Consider the following 22406-nt stretch of genomic DNA (forward strand, 5'->3'; position numbering starts at 1 on the left):
TCGATCTGCTAGCCTCTTACTCTAGGCATACCACCTCATTTAAAAAAAACCATCTAAAAATTAAGAAGTATACGTTATGATGGGTACCTCCCCCAAATCAAGTTGTCTTCTTCATATAGCCTCTACAGTTCTTCAAACAAGCATGCGGAAAAAGGGAAAGCGTCTACTCAGATCCATCTTCGAGATAGGCCAAACATCTTTTTCCTAAGCAAGGATGGAGCTAGAGAGTGACGATTGCCTATCTCTTAAAGGTTAAAGGGGGGAGTTCCATCATGTAGTTGGGTACAAATAAGCTACTTAAAGATGGACCTTCGGGAGGTAGTTTGATTACTAGCTTATAGGAATGTTACTCAATAGCGCACAAATGCACGCTATAAAGCAATGCGCATAGAAAGAAAGAGGAGCATATAAAGGGGGTTGATTCCCAATTATAAAGTTGAAAAGCACGAGAATGAAGGGGACGACCCTAATTTTTTGTTGGTAAAGCCAATTAACCGAAAGAGCGGATGTAGGGACTCAAGTTGGGCCACAGCGTAACTAAGAGAGCCATTCCGGCCATTTAGGGTGAGACAGAATGGCGAGCACAATCTGTCTTGTGTCTAGGGGTGGGCGTTTAAACCGGAAACCGGGTGCACCGTACCGAACCGGGGGGAAAAAAACCGTAAAAAACCGTTTTGACCAAAACTGGTCAACACCGGGTCAAAACTGGACTGGACCGGTCCAATCCAGTTCCGGTCCGGTTTTCCACTTCCCAGAACTGGACTGGACTGGACTGGACCGTTTAATTAATATGTATTTTTAATTTTTATATATATTTAATTTTTATACAATTTTTATACAATTTTTATACACTTTATAAACATTTTTATATACATTTTTACACACATTTTTACATACATTTTTACACACATTTTACACATTTTAGATAATAAAATTAATATTAACCTAGCTATATTTTAGACCCTAAAATATATTTTATATAACCATATGACATATTATTCTATATATATAATAATGTTTTAGTATATAATTTTAGTTATACCTTTTATAATAAAATTAATATATTTTTTATACTCTATAATCTATATACTAAACCCTATATAGTATATACTAAAATTATTATAGTTATAGGATATAGACTTATAGTATATAGTTAATTAGTTATAAACTTCTAATAGAGGAAATTATGTATTAGGGTTTAGGGTTTAAAGTTTAAAAGAAATCCTATAATCTAATAAGTATATAAGTATATAAGTATATAACATATAAGTATATATACCCAATTGAAACCCCAATTAGACTCATAATCAACTATAACCCTATACTCTAATACAATTATAACCATATACCCTAAACTATATTAATTAGTTAATTACTCTATACATATATTATATATAAGTAATAAGTATATAAGTATATAAACCCAATTGAAACCCCAATTAGACTCATAGTCAACTATAACCCTATACCTTAATAAAATTATAACTATATACCCTAAACTATATTAATTAGTTAATTACTCTATACATATATTATATATAAGTAATAAGTATATAAGTATATAACATATATAATTATATAAGTATATAAACCCAATTGAAAATTTGAAACCCCAATGAAACCCCAATTGAAACCCCAATTAGACTCATAGTCAACTATAACCCTATACCTTAATAAAATTATAACTATATACCCTAAACTATATTAATTAGTTAATTACTCTATACATATATTATATATAAGTAATAAGTATATTAAGTATATAACATATATAATTATATAAGTATATAAACCCAATTGAAAATTTGAAACCTCAATGAAACCCCAATTAGACTCATAGTCAACTATAATCATATACCCTAAATTATATTAATTACTCTATACATATATAACATATATAACTAATTAACTATATAAGTATAACTATATAACCACAATTGAAACCCCAATGAAAATTAAAACCCCAATTTAATTACAAGTGTTTAAGTGACTTAAGTGTTTTAAAAATTAAAACCCTAATTTAATTACAAAACTCATACAGACAAACATTAAACAAGTAAACACTAAACACACAAACATTAAACAAACAAAATACTAAACAAACAAAATACAGACAAACATTAAACACTAATCACTATTCACTTATTCAGTATTACTAAAATACTAAACATTAAACAAGTCTGAAACAAACAGTCAATGAGTCAAAGTTTCAACAAGTCTCAAATCTGAAACCCTCAGCCCTCACGCCGCAGCCCGAGCCCGCACCCTCAGCCCTCACGCCGACTCGGCGACTCAGACTTCAGACAGCAGCCCGCAGCCCGCAAACCTCACGCCGCAGCCCGCAGCCCGCAGACCTCACGCCGCAGCCCGCAATCACGCAGACCGCAGTCGCGATCTTCCTCTCGCCGTCGCGGTCTTCCTCACGCAGTCACGCCGTTGCGGTCTTCTCTTCCCTTCGCCGTCGCCGTCGCCGTGGAGATCTTCCTCTCGCGATCAGGCCGTGGCGATCTTCCTCTCGCGACCAGTCCGTCGCGACCAGTCCGTCGCCGTCGCCCCGTGGGTAAGTTCTCTCATCACTCATTTCTCATCTCTCATATCTAGTATCTCGGGTTACATTTTGGGTTAGATTTAGGGTTTGACTTTGGGTTAGGTTTAGGGTTTGATTTGGGGATTTCAGGTTTGATTTTCTGATTTACTAGATTTTGGATTTGATCATTGTAATTTACTGATTTACTTGATTTTGGGTTTGATAATTGTGATTTACTTGTTGTTTGGGAAAATTGAAATTTGTTGGGAAAATTGAAATTTGTTGGGAAAGTTGAAACTTGCTGGGAAACTTACTGATTTACTGATAATTTTGTTGGGTTTGATAATTTTGATTGTGAATATGTATGTTAAATTGTTAGGAGAGATGGACCCCCAATCACATGGCACCTCTAGTAACCTCTCCTCCACTGCCTCTGCCTCTTCACCTTCACCATCACCATCAGCATCCAGATAAATGCACTGACACGTTTACATCTTCCTTACAATTCTGTTTCTAATGTTCAATTATTTTCACTAGTCATTCTTCTTTTCTGAGGAAGAAATTGCTGAGCTTTCATCTATCTTTCATATGAGTTATAGTGCTTTCTATGTTGTGTTTATTGTGCTTCTCACCAAATCTACAAATCCAGGGGTTCTGGTCATGCTGTGCTGATTGTTCAGAGACACCACTTTGCTTCCTACTTGAAACGAATGGCAGTTGTTGTTCGCATTGAAGAGAATTTTTTTGCTTTCGTGAAGGTTTGTTTGCTATTTATTAGTAGTGCCTTGTAAGCTATGTATTGTGAATACCTGAGGATCCAGACTTGTCTTATAGTATACTATATTTTGCTCAATTTGCATGTTTGTGGAAAAAGCCTAAATTATTGAAAAACACCACCAATCTCTGGAATAACTGAATTACAGTCTAGGTTGGTTTGTAATTTGTATTTGGTTTGTATTTTTTTAGCTTTGGTTGGTTTTTAATTTTTAATTACTTGCACTTGCAGCACTTGGATAAATTAGTAAGTTAGATAGTTGGATAGTTGGATAAATTAGTAAGTTAGTTATAGTAAGTTAGTTTAACAAGCAGTAATGATTTGTTGATCTATAATGATTTAGTAAGTTTACAAGCAGGAGGCCAGCCATCAAAGGCTGGATATTTTACAAGCAGGAGGCCAGCCATCAAAGGCTATGTTAAAAAAAAACATGTTTTAAAATTTTTTTGGCCCAAATAGTGAGCCCAGTCTGAAACAGTAAACTGGACTGAACTGGAACTGTTCCAGTTCAGTTCGGTCCAGTTCTAAGCCAAAAAATCAGTTCTATAGTACTGGACTGGACTGGATTAATTATACAGTCCAATTTACAGTTTGGGGTGAGCACTGGACTGTACTGGACCGTGCCCACCCCTACTTGTGTCCGAGCAAATGATAGTATGCATTCTTAAAATGGTGGAAACAATTTGGGTCCTTAGGATGATTTCTTTGGGTAATAATAATTTTGATTTAATGGTTGATGACCATAAATTTTCATGGTGAATAATGATCAAGAGATCATAATTGATTGTCTAGAGCATATTAAGATTATTATAATTTGCAAACAATCAGGTTTTTCATCAATAACTAAATTACAATACTAAAACAGTCTATATATATATAGTGCACATGCAGCTGTCTATGCTTGGCTCTTTATGGCGAGAACAACTTGCCTATCCCCGTTATAGGAGACGGATGTGGCATCACATGCAAGAGAGAGACATAGAGAAAGACTTGTCATTTCTCTCTTTCTTATCTTTCTCACTCTCCCCTTTCTCTCTCTGTCTTTCTTTTGCATGTGATGTCATGTCCCCGTTAAGTTCTTCTCCTTTTATGGCAAGACTAAATTACAATACCAAAACAGTCTTTGAATGCCCGGTGGTGCGCATGCACATGCTGCCATTTGCACTTGAATCTCTACAGCATAGATGATAGTTGTTCCTTCTCAACTCTAGCTCTAGATTTGCTTTGCTATGTAAATTTGGGATTTTTCTTTAAGTTTGGGCGTTGTTTTTGTTTTGTTTATTGTATTTGTACCCCAAATTGCTGATTGTACCCTCTAAAATTTTCCCTCACAAAAGTCCCAATTTTACCCATAAATAAAATTAAAAAAAAAAAAAAAACTTAGAAAAGAGAAAGTCTCCTCCCCTATCCCCATAAACTTACCTCACCTGAGTCCCTTAGTCTATTCACAGCAATGAGAGTAAGAGTGAGAGTAATACATGGTCTGAAAAGTAATTTTGTGATCTGAGAGTGATAGTCATATATGCTGAAGTTGCAGTGGTACTGAAAGTAATACTGTTGTACCTAATTAAATTAAGCCTAATTTAAATTAAGTGATGGTTAAGTTATAATTTATAAAAATTATATTTTTATTTTATTTAAATAGATCTTTAATATAAGGTCAATATTTAATATATTTGGGTTTATAATTTTATAACCCAAATTAAGTGTTCTATATTTCAAGTTGTTTGATATTTTTTTAATGTTTGAAATGCAAAAAAAATGGTGAACACAACACAATTCATTGTATTTCATAATATGCAAAATATTTATACAACCAAAGTTAGTATGCAAAATATATATGAGTGAGTGAAAATGATAGATAGATGTGTGAAAAATGAAGTGTAAATATTCAATTTATAGGAAAAATGATGAAATAGCCGTTGAGAATTTTTTTGATTTTTTTTTGTATTTTTTAATATTAGTATAACGATCAATTAATTAGACTCGTTGATCACCAACGACTATTTTAAAAGAAAGGCCCAAATCGCGTCATGCGTCTGGGCCCTTTTTTTTTTTTTTTAAATGCGTAACGGTCGAAAAACCCAAACTGTCCAAACGCAACGATCAACAAGTCTAGAGCATCCGTCGTTTGCACACACGCACGCAGGGAGGGGGGATGTGGCCAACAACACTAACGCACAATAGTGCAGCTGTCTAGAGCTTTGCAAAACTCTCAAATTTTACCCTCACTCTCACTCTCACATCTCCGGCCCACTAATCAAATTTTTTATATCAAATTTGCACTCTCACTCTCACTAATGTGGATAGCCTTATTCCTCATTCCCGCAATCATTTTAATTTTTTAATTTACTTTAAGTTTATACAAAGGGCAAAATTAAATTTTAAAACTGTAACATCAAATTATTAATTAAAATCTGTCCTACACTGCTCGACCTGTTAAATCATTGACAACTTTTTAACAAAGTGGTAGACTGGTATTTGTGAAATCATTGCACTCACCCTTTGCCCATAACAATAACTCTGGCATGTCCCTCCCAAGCCAATATTATCCATCGTTTTCCACATTCCAATTGTATGGTGTAAGGGCGTCACTTTAGTAGTATGACAGCATCCTCTGTCAGTTATTAGTTTAAATTAATGAAGATACATAAATTACAAATTATATGATAGCTGTATAACTCATCTCCATATTATATGCTAGCCTTATAATTCATCTTGGAGATCTTTATTGGCCAATTGCATTAGATACATCCAAACAAGAATGAAAAACTTATCATACTGGCCTTCATTTCCAGGATTAGCCATGACATTCTTTTTTCGGTCCCTAAGATCTCAACATAAATTTGTGTTGGTCAGCACATCAATGCAGGCAAAAAGGTAGAACTGTCCATAATATGCATGGCATCGGTGCTTGATATAACAGTTCTCATACACAAATGATGGGCATTAACAGTGGGCATGAAGACACGAGGCAGCAGCCATGGCTTTCATAAACCTGACATTGTTAACTCCATAGTTAATGTTTTCCTTTGACAACACCATCTCATACTCAGTTATGCAAACAGGCAACAACTAAAATGTAGATACAGTGTTTTAATACACTGCAATACAATGCAAAAGCATCAGAACATTCATTTATGCCCTGAGAGTTGCTTAACTTGCTTTCTCTAATTGTTCAAAACATTCAATAACTTGTTTATCTACCTGAATGACAAGCATTTTTCCACATGATTTTTCCCCAATATAACATCACCTATATGGAGTACGTTTATTACAAGTTACAACATTTCTGCAATGGTTCAAGTTCGACCAACAGCTATCTTTATCTTTCCCCTACTGACCTTCACCATTGCCCATCAGCTTTAGGTGTTTCAGCTCACCATCACCAAGGGCAAGGGCCTAAAGGTTTTATTAGAAATCATAAGGTACCCTTAAAAACAAGTTGGTTTATAATTATATGCAAAATGATAAAGAGAGGAAGAATAAGAGCCACTCATAAGAATATATGCAAAATATCCTAAACTACAATACACTCATAAGGATGACTGTGGCCTAGACTGCACCTTTAAGCAAATCAAGTATGATATAAAATCTGACAGAGAAGGCATGCAATAAGAGAATGTATTATTAACTGATAAGACTTACTAGCTCAATAGCAATTTAAGAATGGGCATTTAAGGTTTTTAATCAACAAGAAAAGGGATAGAAACTCTTGTTAAAACTCCATTCATTTTTTATTGCATGTATCTCTTACCATTATGTTCTCCAAAATGGCTATGTCCTTCGTCTCTTTGTGACAGGTGAGAGGTATGATAAGAAGGTTTTTTTCAAGAATGTGACAAAAAAGTGAACAATTGCCACTTCATTTGTTTGATGTCTTCCAACCCAGAAGGAAAGGCACAATAAGCAAGGGTTAGTTGTCAACTCATAATAACATTGGTATAAAACAAATTAACAAGCCCCTGACAGATCAAATGAAAAAAAATAAGAGTTGAATAACTCACTGAGTCAAGCAATACTTCAAAATTAGTCCCAAGCAGAACAGCATATAAAATTCTTAATTACCGTTCACATAAAGCATTGTTCAATCAAGAGGGCAGAAACAATGTAAGAAAGCAACCTATCATTTACTATCAGGCAAGTACTCAATGGTCAACCACTAGCACTATATCAAAAGATATATCAGAACCTCTGCTCATTCACATAAAGCATTGTTCAATCAAGAGGGCTGAAACTAAGTAAGAAAGCAACTATCATTTACTATCAGGCATGTACTCAATGGTCAACCACTAGCACTGTATCAAAAGATATATCAGAACCTCTGCTCTACTTTTCAAATTCATAGGATAAAAGTTCGTTAGCTATTACTTTTAACTACTGCACTATATATCTAATTTCTACTATGAGATCAAAGCACCTTGTTCGATGACTACACCACAAAAAGCAGCCTCCTTTCAACTGCGAGGCAGGGAATTACTCAAAACCCCTGCTCCTACTTGCTAAACCATTCAAAATTCAAACCATATAGACAATTCTGTAACTTCCAATCAACACCCTCAAAAGCCTTTACATTTCCATTCCTTTCATCACGGACTATCCCCAATACAAACAAAGATATCATCTTCTCCTTCAAAAAACTGCAGCCCTCCACCCATTCCACTCCCACTTCCACAACCTCCCTCAACAATTCCATCTCCATTGTCAACACTCGTGTCCTTTTCTTCCACTCTCCCATCATCCACCAGCTCAACCCTCCTACTTATCCCATTTCCCATTATCTTCTTTGTATCCCTAGCCGGGGATTTCAATTTTGTGCTCTTCTTCCGCCTCGCCAGAGCCTTCAACCTCTTCCTTGCCGTCTTCCCTTCACTCCTCAACCCTGCTCTTCCAGTCACCCCCACAGCCCCCTCACCCCCACTCTTCACCACCCCTTCATATATTCCCTCCAAACCCCCATTACCGCTCTTTGCATTAAACCCATCATCATCATCATCATCATCAGTATCATCAGAGATCTCCACAACAACCTTGTCTTTCTTGTCATGGGCCCCCATGTCCTTCTTCTCTGGGTCCATATACTCCATAGGAAAATACCCAAAAGAGATATAGTACTGCTCCTTCCCTGGTACTATAATATCCGGTGATGGCACATTTATTGCAACCCCATGGAACGCTTTCCTGCAATTCTGGCATTTCAAGCAGCAATCCTCATACACCTTCTTGTACTCGTACATGCAATAGCAGTACGAACACACTGTCCAGAATGTCTCTCCCCCATTACCATTTTTCTCATTTCCCACAGTTTCTTTCCCCTGCTCTCTCTGCTCCGGCGATTCTTGTCCATTCTTGAAATCATTCCCGAAATGGGTATTCTTCTCCGGGTCCGATAGTACGGACCAGGCTCTCTGGACGAGCTCGAAGGCCTCCGGAGCGAAAGCAAACCTGTTCTCGTTGGGGTTCAAGAGGGCCGCGAGCTTCTCGAACTGGGCCCGAATGAGTAGGCTGTTTCCGGAGTCGGGTCGTGCTATTTGGAGAATGGAGTACCAGTCAGTTGGGTTGCGGTGCTCGGTGGCGAGAAGGGTGTCGGCAACGGCGAGGATTTGGTCGGAGCGGGAGTTGTACGGGTCGTACTCTCGAGCTTTGAGAGCGAGTTTGCGGCAAGAAGAGAAATTTCGGAGGCCGAGAAGTTGGGCGGAAAGTCCGAGAAGCCTTTCGGATTCGGGCAACCCGCTGCTGCTGCTTGCATGATCCATTTTTGTTATCAAAGGTTTCTCCTTTTCTGGGAAAGAAAGGAACCGAGAAGAGGAGAGTGTAGTGCGAGATGGATGAGAGAATGGGTTTTAAAGGAGGATTTTTGTGGACGAAAAGGGGCATGAGGTTTCGTGGGAATTACTGGTGTGCTTTGGAAGATGGATGGTTGCGATAGAATTGTGAGGGTATTTTGGTCATTTAGGGCTGTTGCTTGGGATGCAATCTTCTCCTGCCTCGGTGCACAGTGGCGCAGTGTGGCAGTGGTAGGAGAAAGTCTTAAGTATCAGCACAGCAGGCGTTTGTGGTGCATTGACTGTGCACTGCTGTCGTGGCAGTGAAGAAAAACTTGTGTGGGAAGGTTTTGGACCTTTTGGTCCTTTTGGACTTCACTCAAAATTTTAGCCCAAATAAATACTTTCAATTTCGTTCATGTAATTTAAAATTTTAAAATTATAATCATATGGTTCATATTGAGCATCTCCATTCTAGTTTAAGGATTCTAATTCCATTTTGGAACCCATGTCAGAAAAATAATCTCCAATGGAGAAAAATGGAGGGGTTCCAAAATGGGAATTTCCATTTTCCCTAAACATGGAACAAAAAATATAAATAGAACACTTGCTTCAAATTCAAAAATCGAGGCAACCTGAAATTTCAAATAATGGTATGATTCAAGCCGGCAAAACGCAACGGTTCAATTTTAAAAAAATTAAAGACCATTGCACAATAAAATTTGGTGAGCTTTTAAAAAAATTTTACCGTTGTAAAGTAAAATTTGGTGAGCTTTTAAATATTTTGACCATTGCACAATATAATTCAATGAGCTTTTAAAATATGTTGACTGTTCATGTGATTTTCAATTTTGTTCAATGCAATTTAAAATTTTAAAATTATTTTCATATAGTTCGTATTGAGCATCTCCGAGTTCTATTTTTAGGGCTATATTTCCATTTTGGAATCCAAGACACAAAAATAATCTCTAATGAGAGAAATGGGAAGGTTCCAAAATGGAAATTTCTAGTTTTGGTACAAATATGGAACAAGAAATAGAAATAGAACACTTGCTTCTAGTTTAGAAATCGAAGCAACCTATCCACGTGCAACGTCAGATAATGGTACGATCCAAGTTGGAAAATGCAATGGTTCAATTTTTAGAAAATTGAAGACCGTTGCACATCAAAATTTGGTGAGCTTTTAAACTTTTTGATCATTGCACAATAAAATTAAGCAAGCTTTTAGAAAAATTTTACAGTTGCATAATACTTTTTAAAAGTTAATTGGAAAATAAAAAATTAATTAAGAATATTTTAAAAATGTGATTTCCAATTTGGTACTCCAAAATAGAACCTCCCTTTGGAGCAACATGTCCAAAATTTGGGATTTGTAACATTTGGGGGTTCTAATTGGATTCCAAAAAGGAAATAAAAACCCAAAATTGACAAAATAGACAAATCCCTAATTATATTAATGAAATAGACAAAATGATGACGTGACTATCATGTACTTGTGATGAATAGAGGCATTTTTGCCCTTTCATTTGTCTTTAGAATCTCCAAACCACCAACCTCATTTGTCTTTAGAACCTCCAAACTAGAGGTGTCAAATGGGTCGTGTCATACCGAATTGGCCTATTTAAGTTGAGTCCATTCATATTTCGTGCAAGCTCATTTATAATTGTGTTGGCCCAAATATTAAGGACCTAGGCCTAGCATGGCCCACAGCTCCTTCATGCTCGTATCATGTTAGTGTCTTGCCTTAAACAAGTCATCCTACAAGTCTACTTTTTAAGATTATAATATTATGTTATTTTTTCTTTTGTTTATAATTAAATTTTAACATATTTTTGCTTTAAAAATTGAATTTTATTTTTAAAAAGAATAAAACAATGTAAAACGAGTTTTGCTTAGTTCAAGTTCATTTTGTGCTCATGCTCGTGTCATGCTTGGTCATTGTCGTTCCTGATGGGACTTAAAACTTCAACCCAGTCTGGTTCATTTACTTGTGTCGTACTTGTGTTAGCTCGACTTATTTCATGATCGTGTCATACCGTGCTCATTTAATCGTATTGTATTTGTGCTGACCCAACCCATTTGACACTTATACTCCAAACCACCAAATTGCCATAAACATTTATTTGGAAATATTTGTGCTTAGAAAAATTAGGAATTTAGGATGGCCATGTCATCATTCCTTCCCTTACATTAACAAAGTTAGTAATTTATGCTTGATTGTAATTTAGTATGATTGTAGGTTTTTAAACCATAAGAACTAAAAATGTCCAGATCAAAGAAAAAAAAAAAAAGCTAAAAGTGTCATCTAGCTAAATGTTAACATCTTGCCTCTATTTTATCATTTGTCATTGAGGTTCTTTAATTTTATCTCATACCGTTGGTCATTTCCTATTTTAACCTCTGTTGTACCATCTTCCAATCAAGAAATTATTTGGTGTTCCCGTAACACCAGCTCATTTTGACAGCTTGTGTTATGATTCCAATAAAATGTTGACACGTATATCCTAATTGTCTAGGTAAGTTAAATGACTATTACCATTATCTCTTCTGTCTAACCGTGTAGACGACGTCAAAAGAGATAACTGTGATAGTCATTTAACATACCTAGGCAATTAGGTTACACATGTCAACATTTTATTAGAATAGATGGTGTTACGTGAACACCAAATAATTTCTCCTTGCAACTGAGCTTCTATCGTCACCATTGTTTGATCGTACCCCTATTATGTGGTAGGACTGGGCATAGACCTGAGAAAATTGACCAACCTGCCTGGACCAACTTGTCGGGTCGGGTTGGGTCGGTGCCACATCAACACAGGTGAGCCCGAGTCCCCCAGCCCGCCAGCTCGTTGTTTATTGGGCCAATATCGATTTTGGGCCTCCACCAACCGAGTCTAAACCGATCGGCCCGATTATCTTATTCAATTAAAAAAAGAAAGAAGTATAGCCACAATAAGTGTCGAACTACTAACCACCAAGGTGAAACTAACTTCGCTACCCCACCTAAACTAACTTCGCTGCTTGTTCATTTAGTGACATATAATATATTTATATGGTTTCATTTACTTTACTCTAGCAAATATAAGCCACCATCTTCCTCTCAATGTTCTCAGACTCTCACAGCTTCAAATCCTCATTTTCAGTCGCACCTCTCTCTCTCTCTCTCAACCTCTAACGAAGCCAACCCTTGATACGCCTATCCGGTTGGCGGGTTGGTCAACCCGCCTGATGCTCACCCCTAAATATGTGGTAGAAAGTAGAACATCTATTCTTCTATGTATTAGGAACGGTAAAAAAAAAAAAAATCTTTCCACTACCTAAACGGTTACTATAAACTCCAACTTTTGTTCCTCTTCACTATACTTTGTTTCTCAATCTTCTCCAATTTGACTGCATAACTTATAGAATATTGCACATGTACAGTGTGTGCATGTTTTTCCATTTTAAATTAATTGAACATAAAATACCCCTTTATTCACTTGGCAAAAGATAAAAGCCTATTAAAACATAATGAATCACTAATGATCATCACCCTTAATTTTGGTAAATGATGCAATTAAAAGATAATGACGATTTTCCCAAAGAAAAAGATAGATGATACAATCAAAGGACCAAGCCTCCTCTCCTGTTTATTTCTCTAACAAATCTGCAAGAATTTAGTGCTCCATCCCAAAGAGGGGGGGAGAAGTTACAGAAAGAAAGTATGCCGGTTTTGGTACTTGGTGTGCACACAGATGACAGGAATGAAAATCGTTATTCCAGCACAAAATTGTACAAAAAGCAACACTTCCATCAGCATGATTTTCTGTTGTTTTGTTTTCATACAATATTTCTACAAATATATTCTTCCACACAAAAAAAAATACAAAATCTTCTATAGAAAAGAATGAATGATCTGTGTGTGTTAGTTTACAAGAATGAAAATAGCATTGCGCGGCAGCCAAGCTCTATCTTGTATCATTGCTGATGATTAAGAAGCTCACATTGCATCTTTTTCCTCAACCCCAGCACCAAGTATGTGTATATCACAGTTGTAGCTACTACAGAGACCCCAGTGTAGACGCATATAGTTGTAGCACAAACATAAATGTACCTGGAGAAAAGATGTACACCATGAGATCCAAGTTCCAAAATTAGTGAAGTAAATATGAGCTGTGGAGTCCATTTAGCTATCGAAAGGTGTTTTGACTACAAATATAAGAAGAAAAATAATATTTAATTTAGGTGTAAACACAAGCTTAGAAATCAGTTTTATCTTATTCAATTTGTCTATTAGAAGTAGGATTTAGAGTAATTGTTTATCTATAATACTTTGGGGTTTTGATTATTCAAGTTCAATTATTATGCATATAGAAATAGGTCTTATAATAATTGAGTTTCTTACTTCTGGAATATTGATTAAAAATACTGATTTGAGTTTACCCAGATTTTCTTCTCTCTGTTTCTTCTCTTCTTCAATCTCTACCATTCTTTCTCTCTTTTCCAACTCTCCATTATTTTTCGATTTCTCACGCTGTCCTACATAATTGGTATCATAAAAAATATGTCCTACATCTTTCCAAGGAGTTCACAAGAAGTATAAAAAAGTAATCACTTAAGACTCCTTGCTAACACAAAGCACAAAAGACAAAAAAAAGTCAAGACATCAACTAACGCAATCCCTTATCTCAGTGAGACTTACTTTGGAGAAAAGACGCTCCAAACAAAAAGATGGTTCCTCATTAGCAGCAAAATGATGGTGTACGCTGTCAACAGAATGGAGTTCAAGCCCAGTGGAACCAGACAAGGAAAGCCAAGCGTCACTTTAAGGAGTTGTGTGGAATCTGCATTGAAGGGAGATGCGAGATAGCTTGTGTCCTTCACAGAGATGTACATCACCATGCTAAGGATAAATAACATTGGGGAAGCATAGGTGATAATGAACATTAAAATGCCAGAAAGTACTGTTGAGTGACTGGAGATGCCCTAGAAATGAGTAAACAAAGTTAGAATAAGAAATTAATTTATTTTTATATAAACTATGACAGGGTAAAGAGGATGTACAATAAAAGCTCCGGCAACATCAATAGTAGCTAGAGAATTGCTGTTCCCTAGGGCAAAATGGCCTGCCATCCCCAAAAAGTAAAATGCAGCAACCTAAAAGAACAAACACAAAATGCAATATTAGTACCTGAAATAAATCAGGCTTAAGGAGTAAACATCTTACTCCTTAAGCATGCTCTCCTTTACTGTTTACAACTTCTTAATTTTCACTTTAAGAACTGTACAGCCTAATTGCCTTCATTGACTGGACCAGCCTCCCAGCATCAGTAATTAACTTGACTTCAACACACACAAGAATGAAACCACTATTTACTCAAAACAAGATGATATTAAAACTTACCTCAACCCACGGCTTATGATGCAGGCTGCTATAAGAAAAATATAACATGCTGGCAAAAACTTGCAGAAGTAGAAATAGTATAGGCATTGAGTTCATTGTTTGCTGGAGCAAAAGCTGCAGAAGACACCAGCAGGATATGTATGCCCAGCCAATTACATATAAAGAATCTCTTAATTTCACCAGCAGCAACTTATTTTGAACTTCACTGTGAGAAGAAATTGACCCGTACATCTCATGATTCGAACACATCTCAGATATTGAAAAATGTACAAACCACGGGAAGGCCATAACAGTCCCAAATGTAGAAATGCCCAGAAATGCATAAATTATTTGTACCAATGTTGTAGCACTGTAACTGGATGACGTAAACATGCCATTCTGATGTGTAATGACATGTTGCAAAACCAACAACCCAGCCATAACAAAGCTAAATCCAATCAACAAAACAAATTTTCTGTTTGATCCATATAAAAAGAGCACATATAAGCTTAAGGTCATCACTAGAAGGCATGACACTAGCTGAATTGATTTTACATTACCAGTCCCAGCCTGCTCAAGCCACTTAGAAATGTCAGGAAGATTAGTCCAATTCACACCTCCTTGGTGCCAGCCTCTCAATATCCTTCCAGAAATAAGAAGCACAGAGATGGAACTCATTCGAAAGCCACTTATTTTTATTCGTTCCTTGGAAAAAATACGCGAACTTTGTGCTCTTCCCCCCATAGGACATTGTATTGCTTTACGTAAAAATAACAAATTCAATGTGGAAGCCACAAAATGCCAAATATATTGCTCTTCCTCTACCATAGAACTTGATGCCATAGTTACGATGAGCATCAATACAACACCTAGTACAAAAGTCTCATCTAAATGCCAGGCTGGAGTGGTTTTCTCTAAGTCAAAAAGGCATTGCTTATCTCTAATGTAGACTTCTTTGCACATATGAAATAGAAGGCTTATCAATATCAGACAAGATAGGACCATTGCAGCAATTCCAAGAGTAAGTAGGCCGACAGGTTTCTAGAAAGTAAAGAGTTGTCTGTTAAAAAAGTAATGATAAAGAAACCAAGATTTACAGATTGAAACAATTAAAAATTCTATCTATCAGAACCACCATCTCTCTTCATCTTTACAAGGGAGAAAAGGATATACATACATCAGTTGTTCTGCGTGATAACCACTCACTTGCAGTTCTCAGAAACTCATAGTATGCTGCAACAATGCTGGTGTGGTCTTCCCTACTATTGGACCTATTTACATAATTTACAAAGAAAAACTGGCATCAGAGATGTTCCTTACAGAATCTTGTGTCTTCATTACAATAACAGGTGGTGTTATGAATCCACCTGGAGACTTCCTTAGATGTCCAGGACTTTTGGAGAAGTGCAGCATTCATATATAAGCAACAGAACATCTTTTCTATGCTCCCATTGCACTTAGCTATTCTGGACTCTTGATCATCACTTGAGCCATCACGTGGGTAATTTCGACATGACATACCAGGCATTTGTGCTTGCAATAATCTAAGTAATTGCCGGGAATTCAACTCCAGTGCCTTCAGCTGTTGGTCATCTTTACTCATCAAGACAAGGAAACAGCATCATAAGTCACACAAATTCAGTAGTACATGAGCATTCTGGCAGTTGATCTTGACAAGACCTAACGCTAAGGGATATCATAGCAGTCTTCCACATTTGAGTGTGAGAATTAATGATTTATCTACTTACCAAAATTCATACCTTTAAAAGCAACTAGATATTAAAATTTACAAATGATACTACATAAACCAAAAAGGTTACATTTTAACATGTCATGTATAAATTCTTAAACATTAATCAAGTTCCATTAATAGCTAAACTTAAAACTACTACATTATCCTAGTGTAAAGTTTTTTGATAACCAAGACACATTTCACTACATTATCCTACTGTGAAATCTTTGGTATTCTTTCTATTGGTAAATTCATGCTAAGACTACATTATCCTAGACACATAATATACACACGCACACACGACACATATATGATGGATAAATATAAAGATACATAGTCATAGGCGCATAATACACACACACACGCAACACATATATATATACTGTATATATATATATATATATATATATAGAGAGAGAGAGAGAGAGAGAGAGAGAGAGAGAGAGAGAGAAAGAGAGCTAACCAGTCAAATGCCCAAAACTCTCTAAAATTAGGACACCAACATTGTTTTTTGGAATTGGAACACCTAATAGAAGGGCTAATGTTGGTGCAATGTCAACCTGGACCACAAGAATTGCAGATGAGAAAGAAGAAATTAAAATTGCAGGTGAGAGATGAAGACATTAACTAAAAAAATTTGAAATCACCTACAAGAAGAGAAAACTATGACTATCTCTAAGCTCATATGGTTAAATAATTTATTTTTGAGAGACAGAAATGCATCAGTTTCTACTTCAGGAAAAATTCTCTAGTCCAACAGGATAAAATTTGTTTCTGTGCCTTTTAATGAAATCTAGGAAGCCCAGTTCATTTCCAATAATCATGGAACATTATAACCATACAATTCTATAATTACCTGATAAACGATGTTCTGGGTGGACGAAAAATAATCAGAGACGTCATTTTTCAGGCCAATAAATAGAGCTAAGGAGTCAGTTTCTTCGTATGAGGACCCTCCATGATTACCACTCTCAGTCATGCCATGGTCACTTACTACGACCTAGATAAGAAAATCATAATAGAGACAGTTATGATGATTATTTCAAGTTCTTGGATGACTACAAAAGTACTAATAGAACAGAAATTAAATAAATAAAACACCTTATAAACCGCAAAGTGTTAAAAGCAACAATAATCATAAGGATATACCCGTTTAGATCCACATAATTTAAAGAGGAGAGTGGTGAAGCTGACATGGAATGTTAACTACACACTGGAAGTCCAAATCAGTGGTCCAGTGAGCACATCAGGTATTTATGTTTAAAATTCCACACATTAACAGTTGCTTTGCATGATACTACCAGTGCCACAAAATGTTATCCAAAAGGACAAAGTATTGTTAAGATAAAAATGCCATTCTTCATTGCTTAAAGGCCTTTCAAGAAAACAATTCTTCCATTGCACACTTATGCCTCAACTCAAGACCCCCTACGGCTTTAGGCCAGCATGTTTTAGATACCCTTCTGCGCTTTTTTTTTTTTTAACATCTGTTTCTAGGCATTTTTCAAACCCAGGTAGGTAAAATTCTGGTCAGTTATTGCTCCCTACTTGAAAATTCCAAGATCAAATGTGAAGTAGTGAGACTTGATTACGAATCTACGGTCAATAAGAAGAATTAGAAAAGAGGAATAACAAACCAAGAGTGTCTGTCCTTGATCATTCTTTTGATTCAGTATACTCATATGAATCATCTGGACCACCTCATCCATCTCTGTAAGTTTTGGGGCCATCAAGGCACTGAAATAAGCAAACAAATTCCCAAGTGATCCACAAGAAATAAGATCATTGAATCAATCGAATGAGATTTAAACTGCAATTAGGAAAAAGGATCACCTATTGCGCCCACCAATATGTCCAACATGATCTAAGCCCAGATAATGAAGAATCTGAAATGTAGTTTCAGTTAAAGTGGATAGAGCAATGCCTCCAAGAAAAAACCATATTCATCATTCAAGATCTCAAATTTTTACTTCATTTAAAACAACATAATACATATTTACATTACCTGGAAACTTTCACTTTTCCAAAGAGTAAACTTTTTTGAAGATTTGATCTAAAAAGTCGTATTCAAAGTAGGATTTCATCATAATAACAAAACTACTACTTCAAATATGAAAATTAGACACACTCAGAACTACCTTGTGAAAGCAGATTTGAAAGTAAAACTATTAAAATGCTGGGCTACTTAAGAAATTGACAAAGTAAGAGTACAAATATGCTTGACATCAATTACCACTAGCAGCGTTGCTAATAAGGTATATAAATCTAGTAATTGAGACTAACCAGAAAATCCCAGTCATCTCTGCTAAGTTCATGACTCAGATGTCGAGAAACATTTTGATCCACTGTTACAGTATCTTTAACCTGTAGCAAGAAAATAAAAGTACACATTGCAAGTCAGCATATAATACAACCTTCATAACAAACCCAGATACATAATAACCAATTTTACTTCTACGAGCATACCGTAATATCAAACATAAGATTACTAATCAATCTGAAAAATGAAAAATTGCATGAAAACTGACCAACCACAATGGCATAAACCTAAACAGATCATGGTAACATAGCCAAGCCCACATAAACAGGAGATGTTAGACCAACATTCACTCTTTTAACATTCAAACACTTCAAAATTGAAGACGTACAAGTTTAATCATCGCACGCAAGCTTCATGTTACATGCTGGTGATGTAAAAAAGACTTACGAAGAAACTGCTGACTCCATCATGCCTCGTAAATAATCCCGGAAACAACTTAAGCCATGTTTCATCACCAAGCATCACCATTTTCCAACCAATCTTGAAAAATTGGTCTGTGAGGCAAAGAAGTGAACAAGTAAATTGCAATTCTGGACAGTCTCAAAAAAATTTGATATGGTTAATGAATTTTAATAAAAATGATAGTGTCAACTCACCAAGAAGATTGTCTTCTAACATTGCTTGTGTATTAAAATTCAAAGCCACGTCCAGGAATCCCCCAATTGCCCCAGAAACCATAGCCTGCAATCCTATACAAGGGGGTGAGGAGAAAGCAGACTTCTACAAGAATGTTTGTTTGCATATTCAAAATTTTGTGATGGAGACCACCTTCAAGCGAGGCATTGTAACGGTTGGAGGTGAAGCCTTTGCATGGTACCCAATTGCCATTCCATTTGCAAGCAATGACTGAGTATATGGCATAGCTTCCATTAATTCCTTGCTCGGAGGCTCACCATCCTTGCCAAGCACAAATTCTGCTGGAAGACCATCAATAACCTAAACTGGCACGATTGTAAAGGACAAACCAAATCTTATCCTCTAGATAACATCTTTATTGACCAACACATATTTATTACACACACAAATCTTGACAGATATTGTTTACAGACAGAAATTAAGCATACCATTAATATTAGCCGGTCAAATGTAGGCGGTACTCCAGATAATTCCTACAATTCCAATAGAGAAATGGATTATGTATGTATGTATGTATGTATGTATGTATGTATGTATGTATGTATGTACGTAAGTATGCATTGGAAAACCCCAAAAATCAGAAAAATTCAATATTTAAAGCACAAACATATTAACTGGAAACGGATGGCCCTGAACCCCATTGTTTGCCACATATATCAACAATTCCGAAGCAAAACAGTAAACTTGCATTACACAGAACCAAAACCCACAAGAGCAAGTGTGCATATATGAAGAGCAAGACCGTAAAATGTCACAAAACTAAATTTCTAAGTGAAAAATTCAAAGTTTCCAAACCAGAAGCAGCATGAAACAAAGATGTTACCTTATACAGTGACCTGAGCTGATGCGGAGGCAAATCCCTCTCGCTCTCATTTTGAATCGAATTGCAGGTCGGCGCTCGAAAACTCTCCGGACCACTGGCATTGACAGTAAAGCGAACCACAAAATCACGTTATACCCAGACAAGTTCAGAAACTCAGAGCATATAAAACTAAAAATTTGTGCTTTCTTTGCTTTTAAGGAGCCATTTTGAAGCTACCTGTGGCCGGGAAGGGCTGGTTTGACAGGGAAGAAGCCGAAGACGAAGATGGAGAGGCCAACCATTTGAATCGCAACTCCAGCTATGGCGAATAGCGTCAGCTTCGTGCACGTTAACCAAGACATCTTTACAAACCCTACTACTCTCTCTCTGTGTTGGAACTCCGAAGATTATGCAAGAAGAAATTTCAGAAACAGCAATGAGAATCCACCGAATCCTCAAATTTGGATCCAACCCGACTGAACGTTGAAGCTATGCACTCTCGTATCGTTGTTACATTGGTTTTTTCTGTTTTTTTTTTTTTTTTGTTTTTTTTTTTTTTGTAAATATCATTATTAGACTAAAGCTCACTACTCTCTTCATTTTGCAAAGAGTGAGCTATTTAAAATTTTAAACCAATTTTTGCTACGTTTTTAAAGGGTGAGTTAGGCCCATCAAACTTCAAAATGATATCAAAGCTTATGGTGTGTATTTTTGGTGTTGAGGGCAGCCTAAATTCTTAATACCAGTTATCTTTTAAAAAAAAAAAAACGAATTTGAGTTGGGTGTTTTCATTTTTTTTATTTATTAACTATCATTTATGATATTTGAATTTATGACTTTTTTTTTAACAAAAAAAAAATGTGTTATTCACTGCATTAAATGGTTATTAACAAATTAACTGTGTTTATTTGGATTTAGAAAATGTAAACTTTGGTATTTGTGTTACAGTGATTTTCATTTGGATTTCCATTCAAAATAAATAATTTCGTGATTGTATCAAATTTGGCTTTCAAAATTGTGTCAAAATCATAAAAAATTATTAATTATTTGTAAATATACTATTCAGAGGACCTTGATAAATTTTTAAAAATACCCAAAAAAAATTAGGAATTACATTTATAGTGGTGTTTTTTTTATTATTATGGCCTTTATGGGTAATTTAGATGTGTGAGTGTAGTTATAGATTAATTACTTATAGTGTGCAGTTGATTAACACTTACATGATGAGTATTCAAACTCTAGTGTCAAGCGTTCAAAGCAAACACTTAAAAACCGATTCAATTGATTTGGTCTATTTTTATTCGTTAAAAACCGATTCAATTGATTCAATTGATTTGTTATATTCGCATTGGAACGAATACAATAGCAATCTATGGGATGACTCTGATGCGCTTGCTATAGCTACTCCAACTTCTGAGGATCTTCGGTACCTGAAATCCTCAGCACTGAATATCTGGTTAGTTGGTTATGAGTTCCCAGAAACCATCATGGTTTTCACAAAGAAGCAGATCCATATTTTGTGTAGTTGATGATGTGAAAAAGCCTGCAAAAGAGGCTGTTGGTGTTGAAGTTGTGATGCAAGTGAAGCTCAAGAGCCATGATGGAACTGGGCTAATGGATAGCATATTTCAAGCTGTGAATGCCCAATCGGGTTCCATGGGTCATGCTGCTCATGTTGTTGGACACATAGCAAGAGAGGCTCCTGAAGGAAAGCTTTTGGAGACTTGGATGGAAAAGTTGAATAATGCTAATTTTGAGTTAAGTGATGTGACAAATGGTTTCTCAGACTTGTTTTCTGTCAAAGACTCCTTGGAGCTTACAAATGTTAAGAAAGCTGCATTCTTGACTTTGTCAGTCATGAGGAGTTTTGTGGTACCTAAGCTGAAAAGGTCATTGATGAGGAAAAGAAAGTTTCCCATTCTTCATTGATGGATGGTATGGAAAAGGCCATATTGAAGGCAGAGAATGTTGATATTTGTTATTGTTTGTGGATAAACCCACACCGATCCAACAGCCAATCAGGGCCGGACACGTGGCTGGTCAGACCTGACTTCAATGTTTGACTTCTCAGTAGTCAGACTTTGACCTCCACATCATCACTGCTCAGCACTTCCCCTACCAGCTCAAATCAGGTCTCTGTGCCGAGACCTCCATGCCCGGTTCGAGCCGAACCGATCGTTCAAGGGTTTGAGTGTTCATCTTTCCACGGTCATCCCGGTTCGGCTCGGCTCGGCTCGGAAGGAATCTCGTTTCGAGTCCTAACGCCAGCCAGTTATGACTCGGAGGGACCCCTGTCTAAATGGGTCGGCTCGGTCGGGATCTCCTTGCCCGATCCGATCACACATGGGCTTCATGTATTCGGATCGGCTCGGTTCTCCGCCGCCATTCCCAGGAAAATCGCGCTGGGACGAATCGCCACTCTTAAATGCACCTGACAAAGGTCTTCTGACAAAGAAGACAATCCAGCCTGCATTCATGACTTCTGAG

The 22406-nt window shown here is 36.4% G+C and overlaps 2 protein-coding genes across 4 annotated transcripts; both read right to left on the reverse strand.

Moving 5' to 3' along the window:
- Window positions 1-7891: 7891 nt before the first annotated feature.
- On the reverse strand, window positions 7892-9093 carry LOC147284138 (uncharacterized). The gene has a single exon (XM_086245425.1). It carries the CDS (start codon window positions 9056-9058, stop codon window positions 7892-7894), a length of 1167 nt encoding a protein of 388 aa, XP_086101551.1. The 5' UTR covers window positions 9059-9093.
- Window positions 9094-12705: 3612 nt separating this feature from the next.
- LOC147284139 (Alkaline-phosphatase-like family protein) lies at window positions 12706-20439 on the reverse strand. 3 transcript variants are annotated; one of them, XM_086243716.1, is made up of 17 exons: window positions 20157-20439; window positions 19941-20034; window positions 19546-19590; window positions 19250-19417; window positions 19078-19162; window positions 18869-18975; window positions 18445-18525; window positions 17995-18047; window positions 17799-17898; window positions 17018-17161; window positions 16625-16721; window positions 15797-16022; window positions 15607-15700; window positions 14451-15470; window positions 14111-14203; window positions 13749-14032; window positions 12706-13160 (listed from the first exon to the last, which is right to left on the reverse strand). In XM_086243716.1, the coding sequence occupies exons 1-17, from the start codon at window positions 20279-20281 to the stop codon at window positions 13025-13027; spliced, it is 2952 nt and encodes a 983-aa protein (XP_086099842.1). In that variant the 5' UTR covers window positions 20282-20439; the 3' UTR covers window positions 12706-13024. The 3 variants fall into 3 exon arrangements, with proteins under 3 accessions (XP_086099842.1, XP_086099843.1, XP_086099845.1); XM_086243717.1 differs by lacking the exon at window positions 20157-20439 and having other exon boundaries at window positions 19250-19422; window positions 19941-20029; XM_086243719.1 differs by lacking the exon at window positions 12706-13160 and having other exon boundaries at window positions 13807-14021.
- Window positions 20440-22406: the final 1967 nt, after the last annotated feature.

This window comes from Dryas octopetala, chromosome 5 (genome assembly GCF_963921425.1).
Source record: "Dryas octopetala chromosome 5, drDryOcto1.1, whole genome shotgun sequence".
Taxonomy (NCBI): domain Eukaryota; kingdom Viridiplantae; phylum Streptophyta; class Magnoliopsida; order Rosales; family Rosaceae; genus Dryas; species Dryas octopetala.

Coding starts and splice junctions, on each gene's coding strand:
- LOC147284138 (XM_086245425.1), bottom strand. CDS start 9,058: ATGGATCATGCAAGCAGCAGCAGCGGGTTGCCCGAATCCGAAAGGCTT.
- LOC147284139 (XM_086243716.1), bottom strand. CDS start 20,281: ATGTCTTGGTTAACGTGCACGAAGCTGACGCTATTCGCCATAGCTGGA. Junction 19,163..19,249: donor TTACAATGCCTCGCTTGAAG/GTGGTCTCCATC, acceptor ATAGGATTGCAG/GCTATGGTTTCTGGGGCAAT. Junction 16,023..16,624: donor GAGTTTTGGGCATTTGACTG/GTTAGCTCTCTT, acceptor TGATGAGTAAAG/ATGACCAACAGCTGAAGGCA.